The sequence below is a fragment of the Chionomys nivalis genome, chromosome 26 (genome assembly GCF_950005125.1).
Source record: "Chionomys nivalis chromosome 26, mChiNiv1.1, whole genome shotgun sequence".
NCBI lineage: Eukaryota > Metazoa > Chordata > Mammalia > Rodentia > Cricetidae > Chionomys > Chionomys nivalis.
Genome location: NC_080111.1, coordinates 11369740 through 11393061, shown reverse-complemented (window position 1 = coordinate 11393061; position 23322 = coordinate 11369740). Strand labels below are relative to the sequence as shown.

The 23322-nt window shown below is 43.1% G+C and overlaps 1 protein-coding gene across 3 annotated transcripts in view; it reads right to left on the bottom strand.

Annotated features, from left to right (window-relative positions):
• The window catches only part of Ptprm (protein tyrosine phosphatase receptor type M), a 698790-nt gene that overhangs the window by 380204 nt on the left and 295264 nt on the right, over positions 1-23322 (bottom strand). For all 3 annotated transcript variants that reach the window (XM_057758864.1, XM_057758862.1, XM_057758863.1), the window contains exons 5-7: positions 22286-22401; positions 7960-8134; positions 2382-2675 (exon numbers count right to left, since the gene is read on the bottom strand). In XM_057758864.1, the coding sequence (XP_057614847.1) occupies positions 2382-2675; positions 7960-8134; positions 22286-22401 (585 nt within the window). The remainder of the gene's footprint in view (positions 1-2381; positions 2676-7959; positions 8135-22285; positions 22402-23322) is intronic.

The window sequence follows — 23322 nt, the reverse complement described above, 5'->3', positions numbered from 1 at the left end:
CTTTATGGTTCCAGAAAATACTATGTAAGGTGCAAAGAGAGAAAAACAAGCAGTTCTACCAGGTGCAACACCTAGGAACCACAATGATCACCGGAATGGCTAGATATTCTTAGAGGCACAAGACTTGACACTTAAAAGTCAGCAGCAAGCAACAGCTGTCTAAATGGACTTAGGGACCATTCAATAAGAGAGAAACTATGCCTGGTACTAGATAGACACTTGCCAGTTTCTGGGTCTACTGAGCTCATAGACTTTATAGAAGAATTCACTGCCACTATTTTGCAAGAACAGTGCAATTCCTTACCACATTCTAAATCTTATCCTTATACCCACAGAGACGAGTAGCTACCACCTCCCATCACAGAAGCCTTTCATTATACAGTTAGTATTATCCGTATCACAGATAAGCATAGAAACAGGTGCGACTGTCAGAGGTCACTGATGTCATAGGACTCAGGAGACAGCTCCATGCTGAAGTGTTTGGGAACACAAGCATGAGGACCTACATTCAGTCCCCGCACCCACTTAAAAACCAGGCATGGGAAAGGGTCCTTGTAAACCCAGAGATAGGGAGGTGGAGACAGAGAATATCTGTGGCTCTCTGCTCAGCCAGCCTGGCCTCATTGGCGAGACCCAGGTCCCAGTGAGAGGTCAAAACTCAAGACACAAGATTTCTGAGGAAGGATATCCTAGACTGATTCCACATGCACACATACATACACCTGTGTACACAAGCATAATATACATATACAACTGTGTGCACACAAACATACACATAACTGTGTAAATACAAACACACACAACTGAATACACACAACTGTAAACAATACAAACTCTGTTGTAATAGGAGCAGCGGAGTGCCAGCACCCGGCCGCCCGCATGGTTTTACCTGAAATAATTACATGGAAACTGTATTCTTTTAAACACTGCCTGGCCCATTAGTTTTAGCCTCTTATTTGCTAGTTATTACATATTGATTTAACCCATTTTTAATATTTTGTGTAGCACCATGAGCTGGCTTACTAGGAAAGATCTTAACCTGCGGCTGTCGGGAGTGGGAGAATCATGGCGACCGCCTGACTCGGCTTCTTTCTCCCAGCATTCTGTTCTGTTTACTCCACCCACCTAAGGGTTGGCCTATCAAATGGGCCTAGGCAGTTTCTTTATTAATTAACCAAAGAAAGCAACAGATTAGAAAGAAATCACTCCCACATCACAACTGCATACACACAACTATATACATATACAACTGTATATATCCAACTGTTCATAGCACTAGATGCATAAACATAACTGTACATACCGTGTACATACTCAACTGTACACATTGCTGTATATACACACAACTGTATATACATACAACTGTACACATGTACAATTGCATACAACTATACACACAGCGGCATACACACAACTGTACTATATACACAATTGCGTACATATAACTAACTATACACACAGCTGTACACAGACACATTATATTTGAGATCCAAGTCTTACTATGACAGTAAATCCCATGACAGCACCTATTGGCCTTTGAAAACTTAGGAGAGAAATGAAGCGCCAATACTGTCCTCTACCTGACACTATCTAAAGCATTACGTTAATATATCAAACTCCATGGGTTCATTTTTCTGCACACAATTCAATAGAAGGCTTCCTGCTCACTGTGGAAGAGCATTGTGAGATTGCCATAAGGATTTTCTTCCTCCCAGACAGTCACCACTCAGAAACAACTCTGACTTGTAAGAGATTCTTCTTTCTAGCAATCATAAATGTTATGTTTTGTTGTCCATCAACCTTAGTCTATGCAGCTTGCAAAACAGCTTTGGCACAACTAAGACTTTGCAATCCAAGAACCCAAAGACTACACACAGTCCATCAATAATTCTTTATGATGTCAACAGGCTCCTGGTCACTAGCCAGCAGCCATGCCTCACATACCCATCAATAGAAACAACTTCCAAGCTCTCTGGGAGAATTTGTCATTTCCCAGCATTGCCCTTAGGTGATGAGGACATTAGATAGAAACAGAGAGCAGAGGCACTGGAAGAAGTATCTGACCCATTAGCAGACATCATTAAAGTAGATAGCCTCTGGAAGCCTTAGGGACCATCCCAGTATCAATTGTGTGGTACCCAAAGCAAGATGTAAATTAAGAACAGAAAATAGAAGTAGAGACAGGTTTAAAGATAGACAGTCTTGAGGTCATGGGCCCTAAAGTTGAGTGCTAACTTGTGATTCATCTTAAGGAGCCTTTTTATCCCCACATGGGATGCAGGCAGAGCTGTAGAAAAAGTGTCATCCAGCTGTGGGATCCAATACGGACACCAACACCAAGGGAGACCATGGCCATCAGTAAATTGACTCCTGGTACTCACCGGCACACTTGGTTCTTGTTCTCAGGGCTGGTCCAGGAGATCCAGTGCCACCCTCCCCTGGTCTGGTGAGAAGCACGCTGATTTCATACTCCGTGTCTGGGTCGAGGTGGCCAATTTTGTAACTTGTGGAATCCACCGGCTGCCGATCATTCCAGCTCCCACTGGCTGTGCAGTACTCGACCTCACGAGCCACAATGGGTCCGTCCCCGTTGATGGAGTTGGCATTGAGCTGTATCCACAGGTAGGTTGCTCCGACAGAGGCAAGTTGTGGTGGAGCAATGGGAACAGGTGGTTCTGAAAACAAACCAGAGAGTTATCTTTCAGGTATTCCTGTGTTCAGTTGACAAAGAACTAGACATGCATCCATGATGGCATAGAAGATATTAAAAATTAAGTGTTGAACTGATGAGAGGGATTTTGCTTTGTTTAATAAATCTAAGTACAGTGGTAAGGATTTAAACAAGGTTCAAACCTTACCTTTCAAAAAGTAATGAGGGGGATGGAGAGATGGCTCAGTGCTTAAGATCACTTATTAATCTTATAGAGGACATGAATTTGGCTCCAAGGACCCACATGATGGCTCACAACCATCTATAATACCAGATCCAGGAGATCTGGGGATCTAATGCCTTCTGATATTCTATGGTGCTTATATATACATGCAAAAAACCCCACTACCACATATATAATAAATAACTCTTTAAAAAAAGTAACAAAGATAACTTGAAAGAGTTAGGTACTGAGGAAAGAGGTATGAGGCTCACTTGAAAGTTCAAAACCAATCAAGGGGGAAAATGAGCAAAACCAGTTACGGTCATGGCTCAGTTGGTAGAGCATCTAAGGTGCGAGAGACCCTCAGCTTGCCCCCCAGCACCCAGAGTGGTTTTAGTGGTGCACACCTGAACTTCAACACCCTGAAGCCAGAGGCAAGCAAGAGGATCAGAAGCTGAGAGTAATCTTCAGAGACTGTACAGTGAACTTGGGGTTAGCTCAGACTACATGAGTTACTATCTAAAAACAACAACGAAACAACCCACCTAACTCGTTCAAGTGAGTATGCCCATAATCGGTCTCAGGACAAAATACATAAACATATTTTACATCAAAGAAGTTTTTTTTATTGTCACTAAAGTCACTACTGAAGTCTAACAGCAGGACATATTCCATTGTTAGCCTTCCTGCTGATTAGGGTTTTCTACATCCTTAAATTGAGTTGGCACACTCCTGCTATACCACATGTGGGATTGGTGGAGGCAGGAGCAACAGGAGGTCAAGGCTCGCCTTGGCTACTTGGGGAATTGAAAACCACATTCCCTTATGTTTATATTCAGTATCATCTTAAAAGCAAGGCGGAAGTTATAGTTTATCTCTTCAAACATCCATTTTCCAAGGTGACTCACTTTCCCTAAAGATGTCACAATGGGCTCATCTAACTGGGGGAGTACTGAGCATCCGGATTACAAAGTCTAGTCCTGCTGTCTGCAAGGTATGAGTTTTACTAAAGCCAGAGTAGCAAAGGATGCTCGGAATCAAAGAACATCCTATACCCAGCTTGATAAGAATTAAAGACGTCAATAGCAAACACCCCCTCCAACTGGAGAGTCCTGGCCTGCGGCTGCTTGCTTTCCTCAGCCTTGTCTAAGAATGGGGAGGCTGGTCATCTTACCTATAAATTACCTCCCACCTTATTAATTAGACGCCAGCTGACTGTCCCTCTGGGTACCAGATGACAGAATTCTGCATGCCATTGACACTCTAAGTGGTCGCCCACATGATGGATGAGATCATGTAAGAAAATTCCATAGTTTGTACCGAAAAGAGCTGTCATTCAAGAAAAACCTAAGCTCTTGTGGTTTCTGCTCGAGTGTTTTCTACAGGGGAGGTTGGGCTTTTTCAGTCTCTCCTTCTCAGTTCCTTGTCAAGCTCCCTATGCTGCTACTGAAATAGGGCACAGCCGCCCCTGCATGCTACAACATCCCCTGACCTCTCAGGGGGCAGACACGGCCAATCAGTCGCAGCCTTGCTTCCTGCTGAACAAGACTGAAGGAAAGGTAGTATCACCCGGGGCATGTAAGGTGAGATCACCGCAGGTTGATCCTTAAACACCACTCCTCCCCACCAAAGAAACCACCATCAGTTCTTTGCTTTCTGTGGGGAGGAGGTGTCTTTGCTCTTTTCCATATTCAGATAAAGTGCCATTGACTGGAAAATAGCTCATCAGGATAAATCACACCAAGACCTCATATTTTGAGTGAAGTTTAACTAAGAGACTATGAATGTGATGTAAATGTACTAAAATATTTAATCTTTATTTTGAGACCAGGCAGGCCTTGAACTTGTAACCCACTACCATTAGCCTTCAGAATAATTGGAATACAGGTCTTTGCCGTTAGATCAGACTAAAATATTTCATGATTCATGTAAAGGAATGCCACAAAATGAATTGTAAACCTGGAATGAGAACATGTGGATATAAAGCTATTCCATAGCTTTAACTGCTACCCCGAGAATGACTAATACATAGATATTAGTATGATATTTAATTATATGGAAATTATACATGAAATATATATTTCAAATGAATCCAAGATATTGTGTATCTCCCACAAAATGTTTTCTAATGCCATTGTAGTGGTATATTATTTGTATTTTGATAAATCTTGCCTAAAGACCAGAGGCAAAGCTATAGCCACCAGAGGTCTGGCAATGGTGACACACACCTTTAATCACAGGATTTGGGAGACAGAGACTGATGGATCTCTGTGAGTTCAAGGCCACCCTGGGCTACACAAGATCAATAGAGAAACAAATCCAGGTAGTGGTGGCTCACAACTTTAATCCCAGACCTAGGGAATCACTCGCCTTTAATCCCAGAACTAGAGGGAATATAAAATGGGAGGAGACAGAGGCTTGGGTTGCCTAGTTTGGAGTCACCCAGCCTTGGTAGAGGTAAGACTTCTCTAGTGGCTTGGCTGCTTTGCTTTTCTGGTTTTCGAGTTGAACCCCAATTTCTGTCTCTGGGTTTTTATTATTCGTATTACATGCTATGGCACACCATGTACAGACAGCAATGGCAAAAGGACCTGGGCTTGGCTTAAGGAGTTGATTTCCCATGCACATCTTCTAAAGGGGATTTACAGCTCAGTCTCCCCATCTGTAAAACACTAGCACCCCAAAGATTACAGGGTGTTCAGTCATACATGAGTTGTCTGAAATTATTACTGTGTATTTTAATTTAACTTTTTTTTTTCTGAAAAGGTAACATCATTAAAGTAGTAGACTCCCACATATCATTCCTGATATTTGTTTCTGACCCAGTGGCAAAGGCCTGTACTACAGTTACTAGTGAGGCAGAAACGCGTCAGTTGCAGGTTCAAATCTAGCCTGAGCAACCGAAGTCTATGTGGAAATGCGACTATGGACATATAAACAGAGAAGGAGCCAAATCTTCTACCAGGGACCCACACAGCAGCTGTCGCCAGCACTGGCAGAGCACAGACATGGAATACAGGGGTAGCACATCCTGTCAGTCAGCCAGAGAACCCACACTGTCCTCAGACAGGAAGAAGCGATGCAAAAACAGGACAGAAACCCATTGATCCCTCCTATCTATGCTTTCTCTGGCAGGCTAGAATAGTCTAAATAGTCTATGTTCCTTCTAACTCCCGACAAGTTAACTTCCCCCGAAGAGGCCATTTTTAAAGAAGGGGCCACATTTGCAATGGATGGGAATAACAAAACAGGTGTCTTTCTCATTCCAGGGCAGTAACAAGGAGATCATCTCAGAGAAGTGCTCTGAGATGGGGGTCAAAGAATAATAACAGAATGAAGAGTATAAGGAACAGACAAGTAAGAAGGAGGAAGAGGGGACCCTGGTTGGGGGCACCCGGGCCATTTCATCCACACTGAGAAGTGTAATTTCCCCACTACGATTCCTTGACTCCCCAGAGAACCTTCAACAGGGCAGGGTCTGTGGAATGCTGATGAATTGTACATCTGTTATGAATCTTAACTTTGAACTCAAAATTTCATCCAGGCAGTCTAATTCAAACTTTACTGCCCATAAAAATGCAACGTGGCAAAATATAGGATTCAAGTAAATATTGAGAGTGTTCTCCCTTCTGCTACACATCTATCAGTGCCACGGGGAGTGACTGTCAAAGTAGGGTCCGTGAGAAGCCAGTATTGTGTCTCCTAAGCCAAGCAATGGGAGACAGAAACTCCACCAGACAGGAGAGGATTTCTCAAGCCCCTGCTAGGTTTTTTTTTTTTCCTGCTAGGTTTTATGATGAAGGCTATGCCTAGCCACCCTGGTTCAACTGCAATGTGGCGGGATGAGGACTAAACAAATCATTTGGCATTTATGGTTTTAAAATCTGGGAGGGGTGGGTCCTGTTGCAGAGTCTCAAATGAAAAATATGTATACTATCTCGGGCAATACGAACACCCCCATCCTCCTCCCCACTGGGGTCTGACGCCCATCCACCACCAGTTTACTCCGTACAAACGTGCTTTCGGCATTGAAGTTCCCAACAGTCCTATCATTACGTAACACTATTCTTCCTATTTTATATTCAAGACAATAGACGAAGAGGGGAGGTATATCCATGGTTTGTGTCTTCTTAGCTTATTCTGGGATGCAAACCCAGTATTCTTTAAAAGATAAATGTGTCACCAGTAGGAACAGTCCACCTTGACATAACCACGTTTGTGATCTATAATCAAGAAATGTAAAACAAACGAGTAAATGTAAGACACAGGCTCGAGGAAGTGGCTCGGCGAGTCTGACATTCCATCCCTAGCACCGAAACATTGAAAAATAAAATAAATGAAATATGAGATATTATTTGTCTCCCCCAGGAAAAGCAGGAACGACCTGTCACAGTTGTCTAAAATGCCAGCATGGTGCACACGTAAGTTCAAATTATTCAATCTGGTACCAAAAATTGCATTACCAGCTTGATGGGATAAACTCCTCCGCTCACAAAAAAATGCATTAAATGAGATAAAGGAAAATTATTTCCTTTTCGTTTTTTACCTCTCATCTCCCACCTTCTTGAATATAATGACTCAATTTTCCAGTCACACGGAGTTTAGGAAAAGAGAGTAACTGGGACATTATGAAGGCTAAGACAGTGTTATCAACACGGCTTCCATGATATAACAGGACCTTTTTATATAGACATTGCTTCATTTTATTAACCATCTTGCTATCATAAACACCCTGCATGGTGAATATTTGCATTTTAAGTGATTTTCTATCAGAAAAAAAAACTTTATTCCTTAAAAAAAAATTTATAGGTTGTAATCTGTATCCACAGAGCTGTCAGAAGCCCTGGTTGAGCACACAGGCACTGCTCTGCATGCTACTAAACCAACATCAATCACATACGTTTTCCAAAAGCATTGCTCACATGCAAAATGTGTACTTAAAATGCAATCCATCAACACAGCCTATCAGCCAGCTACTATTCAGAACAGACAGGATAAACCAGAGCATAAACAAATAATGAACAAACAACTATGTAAGCATGTCTATTTTAATAGGCTATTTGAGGGTATAAAATGCATTAAATACCTTTAACTACCAATTCCGCGTAGTTTGATATCCCAACACCTCCTTCCGTACGAATCATGCAGCGATACTTCCCAGCGTCTCTCTTGGTTGTGTTGACAACATTAAATGAGGCTATGAATCTTCTGGAACTAGTCACTTTTATTTCCTTCAGAGGAGCATCTCGGACATCAATGCCCTGTATCAGCAGAAGCAATATCAGCGGTCATATAAAGACAGTAAGACACCCGATGGCAATTATCAATGTCACATTCAGTGTTTAACCCCCATGGGCAGATGTTCCATTAAAAACAGCAATTCTTCCCCATCAACAAAACAGACTGAAAGCTCCAAATTTAAGAGTGTAGAAATGTGTTTCTCATACCTTTTAAATATATTAAATTAAATGAACTGAGCAGGGGAGAAAATATACAAACCCCCCTGTTTTTTCACTTTTCTTTCTACAAATATTTGGTTCTTCATAACACCTTCTCCTATATTTTTATTCTTGGCTAGAAAACAAAATTAAGTCACCAAGGACTCTATTAGTAACCCAGTCTTTCTATGAGCAAGCAATTACCAAGAATAACACAAAAATGTATACCAGGTACCATCACCATGTCTTCAGTGATAGACCCAGAGGACTGGCCCAAGTTTTATCATGATTTTTCCTGTGGACACAAAATCCATGGACGTGGACCTGATAAACATCTGACTCTGAAATACAGTGAGGGAGCTGTCTTTCTGTACGTTCTGTGCTCTCCAGTCCCCACGAGGCTGCTTCTACAGTGGGGAAGGTTTGTTTTTTACACCAAGCCAACCTTTTATTTACAAACTCTTGGAAATCCAATCATTGCAAGAGATGAAAGTAGCTGGGCGGTGGTGGCACACGCCTTTAATCCCAGCACTTGGGAGGCAGAGGCAGGCGGATCTCTGTGAGTTCGAGACCAGCCTGGTCTACAAGAGCTAGTTCCAGGACAGGCTCCAAAATCACAGGGAAACCCTGTCTCGAAAAACCAAAAAAAAAAAAAAAAAAAAAAAAAAAAGAAAGCAAAAAAGGAAAACTGCCTTGGCTTTTTGATAGGGCAGAATTTAGATAGGTGGAGTAGACAGAACAGAATGCTGGGAATATGGGAAGTGATTCAGATGCCATGGAGCCAGCCGCCAGGTCAGACATACTGAATCTTTCCCGGTAAGCCACCACCTCGTGGTGCTACACAGATTATTAGAAATGGGTTAAGCAAGATGTGAGAATTAGCCAGTAAGAGGCTAGAGCTAATGGGCCAAGCAGTGTTTAAAAATAACACAGTTTCTGTGTTATTATTTCCGGGGCTAAGCTAGCTGCGTGGTAGCCTGGCGCGACGAAAAGCAGCCTGTTCGCCTCCTCACTACACAGTTCTGTATTTTTAATAAATCTTGGGAAATCTGCTATCTTCTCTAGACTATCTACATAGTAGAAAACAATAGACCAAGATCAGGGATTATGTATGATGCCAAGTCCTATGTCCACTATTCATCCAGAAGCCATGCTGGGAGTACCAAGATATGCTATTATTAAATCAGACACCCAGGGTTGAACACTGACTGGTAGACATCCACCAATGATAGTCTGAGAGGTGAAGGGAAAAACTAGTGCCTGGCAGAAGTCACAGAGGGTTAATCAAGATGTGAGAGTTAGCCAATAAGAGGCTAGAACTAACGGGCCAGGCAGTGTTTAAATGAATTCAGTTTGTATGTTGTTATTTCGGGTAAAGTTAGCCGGGAGCAGGGCAGCGGCAGGAAGCCGCCTGCCATTCCTTTCACTGCAGGGAATAATGGAAACATTGTGGAAACATCACTATCCTACAAAAAGCCAAAAATAAAATTACCATAGAACCCAGCAATCCTACTGTCTGAAGGGAGAACTGAAAGAGGCTCTCAGAGACTTGATGCTATTGGTCAAAGCAGCACCAGTCACAATGGTTAACATGCGGAAGCAATCTCACTTTCCACCAATGGGAGAATCAATGACCAAGGCATTGCACACATAGTGGAATCTCATCTGGCCCTAGAAAAGAAGGAAATTCCGACACTGCTACAATGGGGAAGACCCTTATGATGTTATATTAAGCGAAATGCATTAGTCATAAAAAGCAAACACTGTATACTTACACTTGAGTGAAAAAGGCAATTTAAAAACTATATAATCTTATCAATTAGAGATAAATATCATCATTACTTTAGTGTAATGTAGATTTTTTTTTAATGTCAGGTTTTATTTAGTATTTAAGTAAAAATCTGAAATGATGGTCCAAACCATACAGACAGGTTTATATCTTTCTTTAAACATTTGGTAAGGTCTGCAGACCTTTTCATATTCTATATATTATTAGATAGCTGATGAATAAAACATACATATAATAAGAACTTTGGTTATGAGACTCCAAATATTCAACAGAATGCTTCCATTTAATTTTGTGGTATCATGTGGCTTTTATAGGATGAAATTATTTTTCTTACTCGATAGGATTTTAATAAGAAAATTAATCTCACTTTTATTATTTTTAAAAATGGCTGTTGGGTTCTCAACCCGTAAGGGAATATCCATCATGCCTATAAGACTTGGGGAATATCTCAGAAAAAGGAGCAGAGAAAATGGAGGAATTCAACAATGGGGAGAACAAAGACACACAGTCTCGGGGACACGCCACCACATGGAGTCACAGTGGCGCAGGGACCAACACAGGGCTGCTCAGGGCTGGACTCATCAACCTGCAGTCATGGGGTAGGGAGGAGCTCAAGGGGTCTGACTCCTCCTGCAGCTCTTGGAAGATGATGACTTTGGGGCAACAGGAACCTCTGGTTTAAGTAGAGGCATGTCCACTGAGTTACCCATGCTCCACAGGAAAGTTCCACATACATGAACAAGGGAAGAGCCCTGGTTAAGCTCAACGAATCACACATAAACAAAGTCACACAAAAGCCATGATAGTGGAAGGGGAACTTGCTGGGACCGGGCTTTAGTGGAAGAAGGAAGAGGCATAAGGGAAGGTGGGTGGCAAGCACAAAAAGAACATGGTAAATATGTCTATGAAGCCGTCAATGAATAAATTAATACTAATTTTTTTAAAAAGAGAATTCCCTATTAGATACCAATGCCTAAAATATGTTGGACTCTGTATGGACAAAGATTTCTTGAAATGTACATCTTTGGAAAATAAAAGTGTGGAGTTTTCAAAAAGAGAATATTGAAACCCTTTCAGAAAAGTCAGTGATATATAGATAATATATGCTTATGATATTACCAAAAATTGTATACAAGTCTAAAAATCCCATTTTGGAGTTAAAGGTTCCTTTTTTTTTTTTTTTTTTTTTTTGGTTTTTTCGAGACAGGGTTTCTTTGTAGCTTTGGAGCCTGTCCTGGAACTCCCTTTGTAGACCAGGCTGGCCTCAAACTCACAGAGATCCGCCTGCTTCTGCCTCCTGAGTGCTGGGATTAAATGCTTGTGCCACCACCTCCCGGCTGAGTTAAAGGTTCCTAATTCAGGCAAGAGTGGAGGTTGAGTCAGAGGAGGAACAAAAGGAAAAAAAACAAACAAGGCTTCTCCTGGAAAAGAGGGAGGAAGTGGCTGTGTCCTGGCTGAAGTGGCAATGCATCAAGTGTCTGGAAAAGCTGGGGAAAGCAGCAGAAGAGGGAAAGCCCTGCAGGGAGGGACCGGGTATGTTCAGGGTCCCAGGACAGGCTGAAGAAGCCAGGGGAAATATGAGAAAAGGGTGGACGGGTCTCTGGGAAAAACAACAGCAGCAGCAACAACAAACCCACTCATCGGATGGGGATTTCTCTTCCCATTCTCCGCAGACCTGACATCACACATCAGTGGGAGCCCCCTTGTTTCTGGATGTCGAAGAGTCAGAGAAACCCAACAGACGTGGGATTCAAGAGGAGCTGCTGCCAGAGGGATGCTCTGAGAAACATTCACATCAGCGTTTATGGAAAGAGGATGAGGGAGAGGAGGGAAGTAGGAAGAGACCTTGGTCATCAGTCTGCACTGTGGACCAGCTACAGCAAATGCTCCCCTAGCTCATTCCACTCATTACGTAAGGTATTGTGTAAGGTATTGCAGGCAAAAAGAGACAGAAATAGTTGCAGAAATAGGAACATCCCTACCTAACCCCACCCACCTGACACACTCAGGGAAGGCTTGGCCAGAACGGTAAATGGTTTTCAGGAAGTGACTGAAGGATTCAATGAGGTGATTTCTAGAAGCCTCTGAATCTCCAGAGTCACTCCCTCTGCCTGGAACTAACTGGAGATTGTGAGGATCCCGGACCACTGGTGAAGTTTGGAAAGTCTTCTAAGCCCCTTGCCCTGGGAGCCTTTTCTATGGCAGCGATGACCAGACAGTGTAATATGCTAGAACCCTGGGCACTACCAAGAAGTCAGGAGCCCGTGGGGAGGCCACCTTTGCTATATTACACAGCTGGACAACGAGAACACGTCTGGTGGGCAGAGCTAGCAGGATGCCCAAGTGACATCTCCCCATCATGCCCAGCGTGAGAGAAATGCAGTCCCACTAAACAGCAGTGCCTCATCTTAACAAAAAAGGCAGCACAGTGCACAGTGGCCAAGAAGAGAAACCAGAAAGTTCTTTATGATATAGGCTATCCTGCAAGACAGCAAAGACAGAACGCAAAGCAGGGTGTTCTCATGTCCAGGGTAATCAAAGGATCGTTGCTTTGACTTTTGTGAGCTTCATGAAATGGCCCATAATGACGGTGCCTGAGAGGAAATGGTCTCACTGGGTCGAACGTGGCCTTTGTGAGTCCCAGAGCACTAAATAGTGTGCACGTGTTCCAGTGTGAGCAAGCCAGGAAGCGGTGCGGATAGTCATTTCAATTATGCTTATACACCTTTCTTTAGGCAATGGGCTCACCGAAGACTTCCAAATGAGCAGTGATTTCCCACCAAAAGGAATCACATTACGTCTTTCAGGAATATCTATGCCATAATCAGAGCAATGATTGAAGGAAATTGAGGCCTAGGGAGTGAGCGGCAGTTTGAGTAAATTAATCAATCTCGGGCATTTTGGAGCTGTTCTGAGTGGCTGAGCCTAGCAGACGACAGGCAGGGCCCTTGCTTGCACAGTCCCATGAGTGAGGATGAACTACACGGTCCAGTCCCCCAATGCAGAAAGAGGAGTGGCCACCCATTTTTAACCAGGCTCCTCTGCAAGATGCAGACTACATTCTCAGCATTGAGGCCACCGAGGACCATGGGGGTGGAGGCAGATTTCCCCCTTTAGCTTACATCATCTAAATGGAACCTTCCCTGAATAGCTCAGCACATCTAGGTTCTTCAGCCCTTGGCCTTTTTCTGCTTGAAAATGAAGACACCGAATTGCTAAACTGAAGGCAAGCCACAAAGTACGTTAGCATCTGCTGCTCTCCCTCTGGGAGCTGAGCCAGGGCTACGCCTGCCTTCCTTTCTCATGGGAGAGCCTCAGATTCTTGGAAGAGGGATAAACAAGGAAACCCCATGATGAGCATGGGAAAAACAAAAGCAAGAAAAAGCTGTGCGAGGTTTAGAGTTCATAGTCCAAAGGCGGGTGTGTTTGTGTGTATGTGCGTGAGAGAGAGGGGGGTGCGTGCGTGCATGTGTGTGTATGTGTATGAGAGAGAGAGGGTGTGTGTGTGAGAGAGAGAGACACATATACACCACACACACACACACACACACACACACACACACACACGTCAGTGGAAGACGCCAAAGCCTCTCTTCTGCCCTCTGACTTCTTCACCCCCAACTCCTAGTCCAAACTCATAGCCCGATTTCCAATCCCACTGTTATGGTTGCTATGCAGCAAGCTCTCCCGCCATCACCCTAATTTCTGTGCCTTTACCCCAAACATGCACCAGCTCTTACAGCCTCCTTTGACCAAGTTACATGAAACCACTAAATGACTTTGAGTAATTAGATCCCTCCAGGACCTCTCTAGATAACTCACATGCTCTCAGGGACAGAGAGTAAACCCTGCTCTTTAAATCAGAGTAATGCAAAGTCACACTAGGTTGAGATATGTGCTAGCTGGAAGGCTTTCAACCGTTTCTCTCTGAATGCTCAGATCTGTCAGAGAGATGCAGCTGGAGATGGGGAGCCGACTAAGACAATAATGGATGTGATTTTCAGCATTGATTTAGACAGTAAATGGTTCCTATAGCAACGGCAGACAGTCCACTTTCTCTGCTCCTGGTATTTTCTGTGTGGTAAGTGATGTTAAATTTATGCTTTAATATATATGGTGTAAAATACTCAAGTTAAGCCTGCTGAAGGCACCATAATTTTACCTCTTTACGAATCATTTTGTAGCTTTTATGGCTAATAACAAAACGGTTCTGATATGCAGTTGTGATTTTTCCCCCATTATCTATAAACGAAGCTAAAAGCCGCTGTAGACCCGGCATGTGACCAGTCCTCCCTCAGCAGCCAGAGCAATGCACATGTGAGCTCACACGCACATAAACACAAGTTAAAATTCTAACTTAATTGGCAATTTAAATTCCTTACCAAAGTTCACGAGTCCTTGCCAAATGTCTAGGTTTCCCACTGTGCTAGGAGATGAGCATCGTGGGTTAGGAGACAGTTCCTAGACACAGGTGTCTGAGCATGAATTCTAGCTACCACCGATGCACCCCTAGGAAAGTAAACAATTTCCCCAGGCCTCAGCTGCACCTCCTATATGTGGGTACAGAGTTCTGCAAGGATCAGTGAAAAAAGCCACCAATAAACCAACAATCAAGCACAACTATCACCTAGCAGAGTACCTACCATCCAGATGTGCTCTATAAACATCATTATGTATGTTTCCAGCAGCTGTAGAAATCAGTGATACAAGCAGTGTTCCTGTTCTGCCATAGATCAGGGAAGCCTCTCTGATCTCTGCTCATGAGAATCCTTTTGGCATCTCTCTCCATCTCTGTCTCTCTGATGTAGAAGGTTCTTCTGTCTATGTGTTACTTTCATTGGTTGAATAAAGAAACTGTCTTGGCCTTTTGATAGGGCAGCACTTAGGTAGGTGGAGTAGACAGAAAGGAATGCTGGGAAGAAGGGAAAAAGAGAGCCGCCGCCATGGGACTGCCTGGCCAGACATGCTGAATCTTTCCTGGTAAGCCACAACCTCGTGGTGTCATACTTATTATTAGAAATGGGTTGAATCAAGATGTGAGAGTTAGCCAATAAGAGGCTAGAACAAATGGGCCAGGCAGTGTTTAAATAAATACAGTTTCTATGTGATTATTTTGGGGTTTAAGCTAGCCGGGTGGCCAGGACAAAAAACAGGCCCTCCCTCCACCAACATCTCTCTGTATCAAACTAAAAGCATCTAAAATTGCCTGAGCTCAGAAAAGAACTACAAGAAATTATTAAACTTAGAAGTGATTCTTTTTTTTTCCAGATGGGGTTGATTATAACTAACTTAGTAGAATCACACAACAAACTCTCAAAAGAAAAAAATTACATCCATTTCTAGACCAACAACTTTTTTTAAAAGGCTTAAAATCCATGTGAGGTTGTAGTTGTTCCTCTAAGAAAGCACTCCCAAATTAGGCACTCACACAGAATTAGATTTTTATAAAAGGTGGAAGGGCCGGGGTCACACAGCCACTACTCTGGCATGGGTGTTGCCAGGGGTCAGTTCAAGCAGAATGGCCTGAGAGGTGTATTTCTATGCCTTTTCTCAGGTCATATGACAATCGTTTTTAAAAATATAACTTTGAGAAAGTGTTATAAAGGAAAAATAAGCCACAGGAAAGAGCGGAGAGTGAAGATTTAGGAAGGATGAGATCCTAAAGACCGCCGACATGCCCCTAACAAAGTCTGTTTCTCTTAGTCTGCCTGGACCACTTTGTATGATGCCTACTGTCTATTTTAAACCCGCAGATAAGGATGCATAAGGTTTGACCCTTACAGCTCATGTTAAAGACCTTTCCTGTGGCCAGAAGCCAGGGACTAAGCAAGCATCTGGGATATTTGTCTCAGCATAAATTGGCCTCTGAGGTTCACCTGGAGAAGACATTTTGTCCATAAAGGCTCAGAAAGCTCCACACATGAGCGAGTGTCTCACGGGCACTTACTATCCAGGTGCTGGATAATGCCAGTGTTTTGAAAGTCTCCTTCATGGTTGATGGAGGTGGGTCTTGTATCTATCTGTTGCTTTCATTGGTTAATTAATAAACCTTGGCCTTTGATAGGACAGAAAATTGGGTAGGCGGAGTAAACAGAACAGAATTCTGGGAGAAAGAAAACCGAGTCAGGCAGTCGCCATGATTCTCCCGCTGGACACAGACGCAGGTTAAGATCCTCCCTGGTAAGCCACCAGCTCGTGGTGCTACACAGATCATTAAAAATGGGTTAATCAAAGATGTGAGAATTAGCCAATAAGAGGCTAGAACTAATGGGCCAAGCAGTGTTTAAAAAAATAGTTTCCGTGTAATTATTTTGGGTAAAGCTAGCTGTGCAGGCGGCTGGGTGCCAGGAACGCAGCCCGCTGTTCCTACAACACATGGTAACTGCATTTTAAAACTAAATTTTGTCTTGTGTTTACATGTATGGCCAAGTGCACGTATGTGTCTGCATGTGCTCTTGCACAGGTATCACGGCAAGCGTGTCCATGTTGAAAGACAAATTATGGAAGCGTTGGTTTTCTCCTCCAGCATGTGGGTCTAGGGGAATCGGACTCATGGCATGAGGCTTGGTAGCAAGTACTTTAATTCCTGAGTAGTCTTGTAGGCCCTGGTAACTACATCTTATTTCCCTTTCTATTTCTAAGAATGGGTGCATACCATAAAATCATCTGAAAACACTATTTTGTTGGCTTATTTATAATAAACATCAAATTTCATGTAGCCATAAATAGCTTTAAAAATCAATGACTGCATAATAAAAACAACTCAGAAAATCCCATGGAAAAAACCAAAAGCATCAAAAGGCATAAACTATACATGAAAAATATAAAATGTTTTAATTCTGTTCTTTTTTTCTCAGTGTGTGTGTTTGTGTGTGTATGTGTGTGTGTGTGTGAGTGTGCATGCGCGCTCATGCATGTGACTATACATACATATTCTCTGAGGTGTTTTCAAAATCAGACTTAAAAAGTGATGGAGGTTGATAACAACATGAAATATGAAATAAGGTCCCATTTTGGGTACTTGGGTGGTTTACATACACACATTTGATTTTAGTGTCTTGCATGGTAAAATACCATATTTAAATGCATGCACTGCCGTATCTGATGATACCTATCAACCATCTGCAAGAACTTCACAATCTCATAGCTTTACACTGCACAAAACGCTTTCTTTAAGACTGCAGGTAGAAAGATGGGTGCTCGTCCTACTGAGTTTTATTTTATTTTTAGCTCTGCACTTTAGAAAAATCCCTCCCACATAGACACTGACCTCACCCACAAGTTGAGATGTATCTCTTAGTCATGAAAGGGTGTCTCTTAGGAGCTGGGGAATTAGCTCAGCAGTTAAGAATCCTTCCTGCACTTCCAGAAGATTCAAGTTTGCTGCCCAATGCCACACCCAGCTTCTCACAATTGCCTGTAACTCCAGCTCCAGGTGATCTGATGAACTCTTCGGGCCTCTGAGGGCAACATCACACATACAACACACATTCACACAAACACACGTACACACACAAAAATAAAATCTTTAACATTTCTCTTTATTACTTAGGTTTCCTCATATTTATTAATATTTTGTGATACTTTAATAAAGTGATATTGAAAGTATGTTTCAAATAATTAAACGTTTCATGTAGGTGTGGATTGACATGTACCTGGACTACACACGGATGCACGGACACACAGACATCTTCCCTAAGTTAGGTGTTAATAGTGTGACAGGGTCATAGTAAAATCTTTGAGGTACACATCTCCAGGTCACCCACATTTCAGAGAGGATGACACAGAGTTCAATGCATACAGCAGAGCAATTAGAGACAGATAAAGGCTTCCACTATCCCTACTACACAGTTCAGCCTGTAACGGACAGGGCTGACGCTCCATCCCTTATATGGCAAACAGACATATCACCACAGGGGGGACCCAAGAAGCTCCACGCCCAATGCCTACTATTGTGGGTGTTCTAAAGGCTGCCACAAAGCAATAAAAGTTTTGCTGATGGCGCCACTCGAAAGCACCCATATGTCCCCAAGTAAACATCCATCATAGATTCCGAAATCTTGCTTTGCTCTTTGGGATATTCATACCATAGAGGAACCTAAAAAATGCATTTTTTTTCCTCATTCAATTTTGAGCATGGATCTCAGAATTACCTTAAAGACCCTATGAGGTGACATGCAGAAAACCCCTTTAGTAGCTGCTGCAGCTCCAAAGGCATTGTGTGTGGACTGTCCCTCATGAGAGATGTTTGAAGAAGAAGTCAGTGTTCAGCTTGGTTCAGATTTTTCTGATGTCTGCATATAGACAATGAGTTATTAACAATACGATGTAGGGCTAGAGAAATGGCTGAGTGGATAAAGAACTTGCCACACAAGCTTGAGTCCTAGAATTTAGATCCCCAGAAACCACATAAAAGGCAAGCGGGTATGGCAGCTGCCTCCACTCGGCACTCTGGACACAGACAGGGGATCCACTGGGCAAACTGGCGGGCTAAACCAGATGGAGTTGGTGTATTTCAGGTTCAAATGCACACTCCGACTCTATAAATACAGTAGGAGAGTCACCAAAGAAGACACGTGGAGGCAATTTTGGTTGCCTATATACACATGCATACACACCCAAATGCAGGTACATAGGCACCTACACATGCATATGTGCACATATATATATACACAAACAGGCACATATACACATAATATATTATTAAAAATAACATCCCTATCTACAGAAGATACTCAGTTAAATTTCATATATACCTATGCACATAGGCTGAAAGTAAGTTTTAGAATAGTTTAATAATTTTGTGTATGGCTCTTCTCCATAAGCTGCTCATAAAATAAAAGCTTTCCCATGCAATGCCTACTCAACCAGAAGTCATCAGTAATTTCATAGTACCATTACTTGACCATCCCAAGATTCACAAACCAAATAGCATCCTGAGAGGAGGACAAACTAAAGTTCACTTAAGAACCCAGAGTCCTGTAAATTCAAGGGCTATCACACCCCATCTTGATGTAGGCACATGGAGAACTTCAGGTATGACAAGGGCAGATGATTAGGGAAAGGAAAACATCACAGGGTAAAACAGGATGGACTTATCAATATTATAATACTAATCTAACAGAACATAAAAAATAGACAGGCCTTGGACACAGTATGACATGAAAATCATACTGAGGTGTTTATGTACAATCGACCCACAAATCCAAAAACTTCTTGGCTTCATAGGTTAGAACATAGGTGGGTGGAGTAAACAGAACAGAATGCTGGGAGGAAGAGGAAGTGAGTACAGATGCAGGGCAGCTCCTCTCAGAGCCAGACATGATGCAGCCAGCTGCCAGGTCAGACATGCTGAATCTTTCCCGGTAAGCGTACCTAGTGGTGCTACGTAGATTATTAGAAATGGGCTAAATTAATACGTGAGAATTAGCCTAAAAGAGGCTAGATATAATGGGTCAGGCAGTGTTTAAAAAAATACAGTTTGTGTGTTGTTATTTTGGGGCATAAGCTAGCCAGGCGGCCGGGAGCTGGGTGGCAGGAACGCTGCCCGCAGCTCCTTCAACAGGCTTTGCACCCAAAGATTGAAAAAAAAAACCCCAACAAATCAAAAATATCTTGAAAGCCAGCATTGTGGCTTCTGTCTCTCGTTCTAGCCCTTGGGAGGCTGGGAAAGAAAAATAGCCTGGATACACAGTACATTCCAGCCTGGCTCTATAGTGCAATCCTAGGGTGAGAAAAAGAAATTGTTTACTGAAGACACATAGACTTTGTTCTTGTCCTTAGCTCCTGAGCAGTTCAGCACAGCCACCAGTACAAAGCATTGACATCCGGGTAGTTATTGTAAGTTATCTTGAGAGTATTCCAGTGTATGAGACTGTGTGTACAGGTTGCATACAAACACTGTGTGATTTTATATAGGGAATTTGAGCATCTGAGGACTATGCTACCTACAGGCTCCTTACTCCAGGGACATCGAGGGACTACTGTTAAGATACTAGTTACATGCTGCCTTTACTTTTTCATTCCAATTTACTACACTCATTAAGTTTTGCCTCAGCTCAGTTACTTTCAACCCTTGTTTCACGATGGAATCACCTGGACAACGTTTGATGAAATACTGAAGGATGGGTCCCTCCTTTGAACCCACTAAATCAGAGCCCAAGAGTAAGCCTGATATTCCTTCATCTCCCAAGGTAACTCTATAGTAGAGGTAGGATGGAAATGTCTATAGCAAGATACTCTCTCTTCCCTTCAGACAGACATCAGATGTCTCTTTATATAATGCTACAGCTGTTCCAAACCAACTGAAGACTGGAATCCCAAACTGAGTTGAAGCAAAGGATCCCACGCCTAGGATATTTGTAAAACCTAGAAGCAAATTGTGTCCAGTGTACTAGTGAGTCCTGGGGAATATCCCGTGTCATTTCAGGCCTGGGAGCTCACACTTTGCATCATCGCCTCCCAGGTGGTGTGCATAAGAAAGCCCCTCCCAGGTGGTGTGCAAAAGAAAGACAAGCGCGATAAACTAGTTTTCCATAAATAATTAAGAGCCATGTAGGTAGTGATGAAAATAATAGTGTCATTTTTGAAAAGGTTGTAAACGCTTTGTGGAAAATGTTAATATAAGATGTCTATCTCCTTCATCAAGCACAACAGACAGCCGATCAGGATCTCATTAACACAAACATCCACCCACTCAGGCAGCAACCCTATATCCCTAGTGTGATAATTTCAAATACCGGGAGATGTGGGATTAAGAAGAAGAGAAGAAGCCAAAGGCTTCTATCAGTTTCCACGTGCTGCAGAGAGCTTTTTAAAGTAGTTAATACGGAAGTTTCAGGAGCACGGAAGAAAGTAAGGATGGAACGAGGACATGAGAGTCTAGAGTTCTAGATACATTCCTCCTTCCTGGCAGAAACGTCTTTGACAAGGGCCAGGATGTGGGAAAAGGGTGGCATCAGGCAGAAGGGTAAGGCACACTCTGTTCGGTGGTCCTGAGCTGCCCCCTGCTCAGACCACATTCCTGCCTGACAGCCCCCATCGGCTCATCCTAGACATTCAGCTACTTTCCCCTCCCTCCAGCAAACAGCAACACAAATAACCAGCTAAACTGTGGTGATTAAAGGCAACAAAATGATTTAAAAATTATATAACTGGGCCATGTCACAGTCATCATGCCACGGCAGCCGTGTTAAGTACGGTAGGAGGCAGACACGGAACTAGTGCAGGAAGGGAAACAAGAACATGGGAGCTGCCTACTGTGAGATAGAAAATAGGAAAGGGTTAAAGCAGAGTGCTTCAGCTTGCTAGAAAACTCAAAATTATAAGTAGAATAATAAAACTGAAATGTGAAAGGCCTGGGGCTGTGTCTCTGGGGAACACCAGTCTAGCATGCATAAGGACCCGAGTTCGATCCCAGCCCGGTAAAAACAAACAACCGAAACTCCACACAGAACAAAGGAAGGAAAGAAAGGGAAAGAGGTACTCTAGGCGGACTGAGGGATGAGCAGCCTGGAGATTAAGACTTATAAGAACCAAGATGCAATGCGAGTGGAAGTCACCAAGGAGAATACCCACCCCCATACCCTGAATTCCTGGGGTAGCGGGAGAAAGTCACAGACATCCACTTAATCTGTCACAACTCCTCAGACAGCACACAGGCTCAAGGGACTGCCTGTCATACAGAATGTACAGAGCAGTACCCGAAGGACTTAGGCTGCACGGCCGGGCCATGCTTATATGAAAATACATATACATTCACATACATAACTTAAATGCTTGAAATTAACGCAGGTTACTCAAAAATGCAGCTTACAGAAAGTTCTGCAAAAGCGAGCCCTTTCTCTCTTTCTTGGTGCGTGTGTGTGAATGGAGTCAAATTCTTTGGGTTGTTTTTCTTCCGTGAAAGAGTAGGGAGAGGCACAGTAGAATGTAAGGTTCTTTGCTAAATCTAATTTGACAAAATTTGTCAAAGGATATCATCAAGAAAATGCAATGGGAAAAACAGAAATTCCAAAAAGACAAGTAAAGACAGTTGCCTTGCTTAGGCTGAAAACCTGGGGACCTAACTGGTGTGGGCAGAATGTTCTAGAGCAGTGACTGCTTTGGTGGCCCCAGTCCCTCCTCCATGATGATGCAGCTGTCCTTCCGCTGCCCGCCAGGACAGTGAACACTAGTGCACATACCTGCAGCCAGAGCCGGTCCCCAGCCACCGTCCTGCCTATGGCGCTGCACTGGAAGGTAGCAAACTGGCCAGCATTCACCTCCACGTTCTGAATCCGCAGGAAGTGGGGCGTTCTAGCTGCATGAGGGAAGAGAAGTCAAGGAATTAGAAGTGGGACCTCAATGGAACACCCACTCATAACTAGTAGACACGCTTTCCATGGGGGCCTTTTCACTGTGTTTGCCTTGGGAGAAAGAGAATTGGTAAAGCCTATGAAAGCTTGAAAGGTATCTCTGTTGTTGTGAAGGACATCATGGGAGGATACTGGTGTGTGTGCTATGTGATGACAGAGAGAAGGGGGAGAGAGACAGAGACAGAGATGGGGAGAGAGGGGGAGAGGGAGGGAGGGAAGGGAAGGAGGGATAGAAAGAGAAAAAGAGAGAGGGGGGAGGGAGTAGGGAGGCAAGAAGGGAAGAAGGGAGGGAGAGGGGAAGAGAGGGAGAGAGAAGGAGGGAGAAGAGAGGGAGAGGGAGGGAGGGAGAGGGAGGGAGAGAGGGAGAGAGGGAGAGAGGGAGAGAGGGAGAGAGGGAGAGAGAGAGAGAGAGAGAGAGAGAGAGAGAGAGAGAGAGAGAGAAAGCCAGGCAATCTGGGATAGAACCAAAAGAGAAGATATTTCATTGTTCCTGCTGTGCAAATTACCATAGCTCAGCAGTCTCCTTGTAATAACAAATCTGTATTAATAAAGATTATGCTGATGCCTAATTGATGTTTTGAACAAAAACATATTAGATATTTATACTTGCAATGTGAAAAGAACAGTAAGAAGTTAAATGATGTTGTCAAGGAAACTTTGAAACCCAAATACAGAGCTGTGCATAATATATATTTTAATACAACTAATTGGTATGCGACGTTCCCTCTGTAATATTTCCCAGCCACCAAAAAATACTATCCCAACAGACACACTCTGTGAAGGATGCTGGGCCTGGCCAAGCTGGCTGAGTTTCGCTGATTCTTGTTTCTAAGTCAAGAAATCCAATGATTTCCATAGCAGATTCC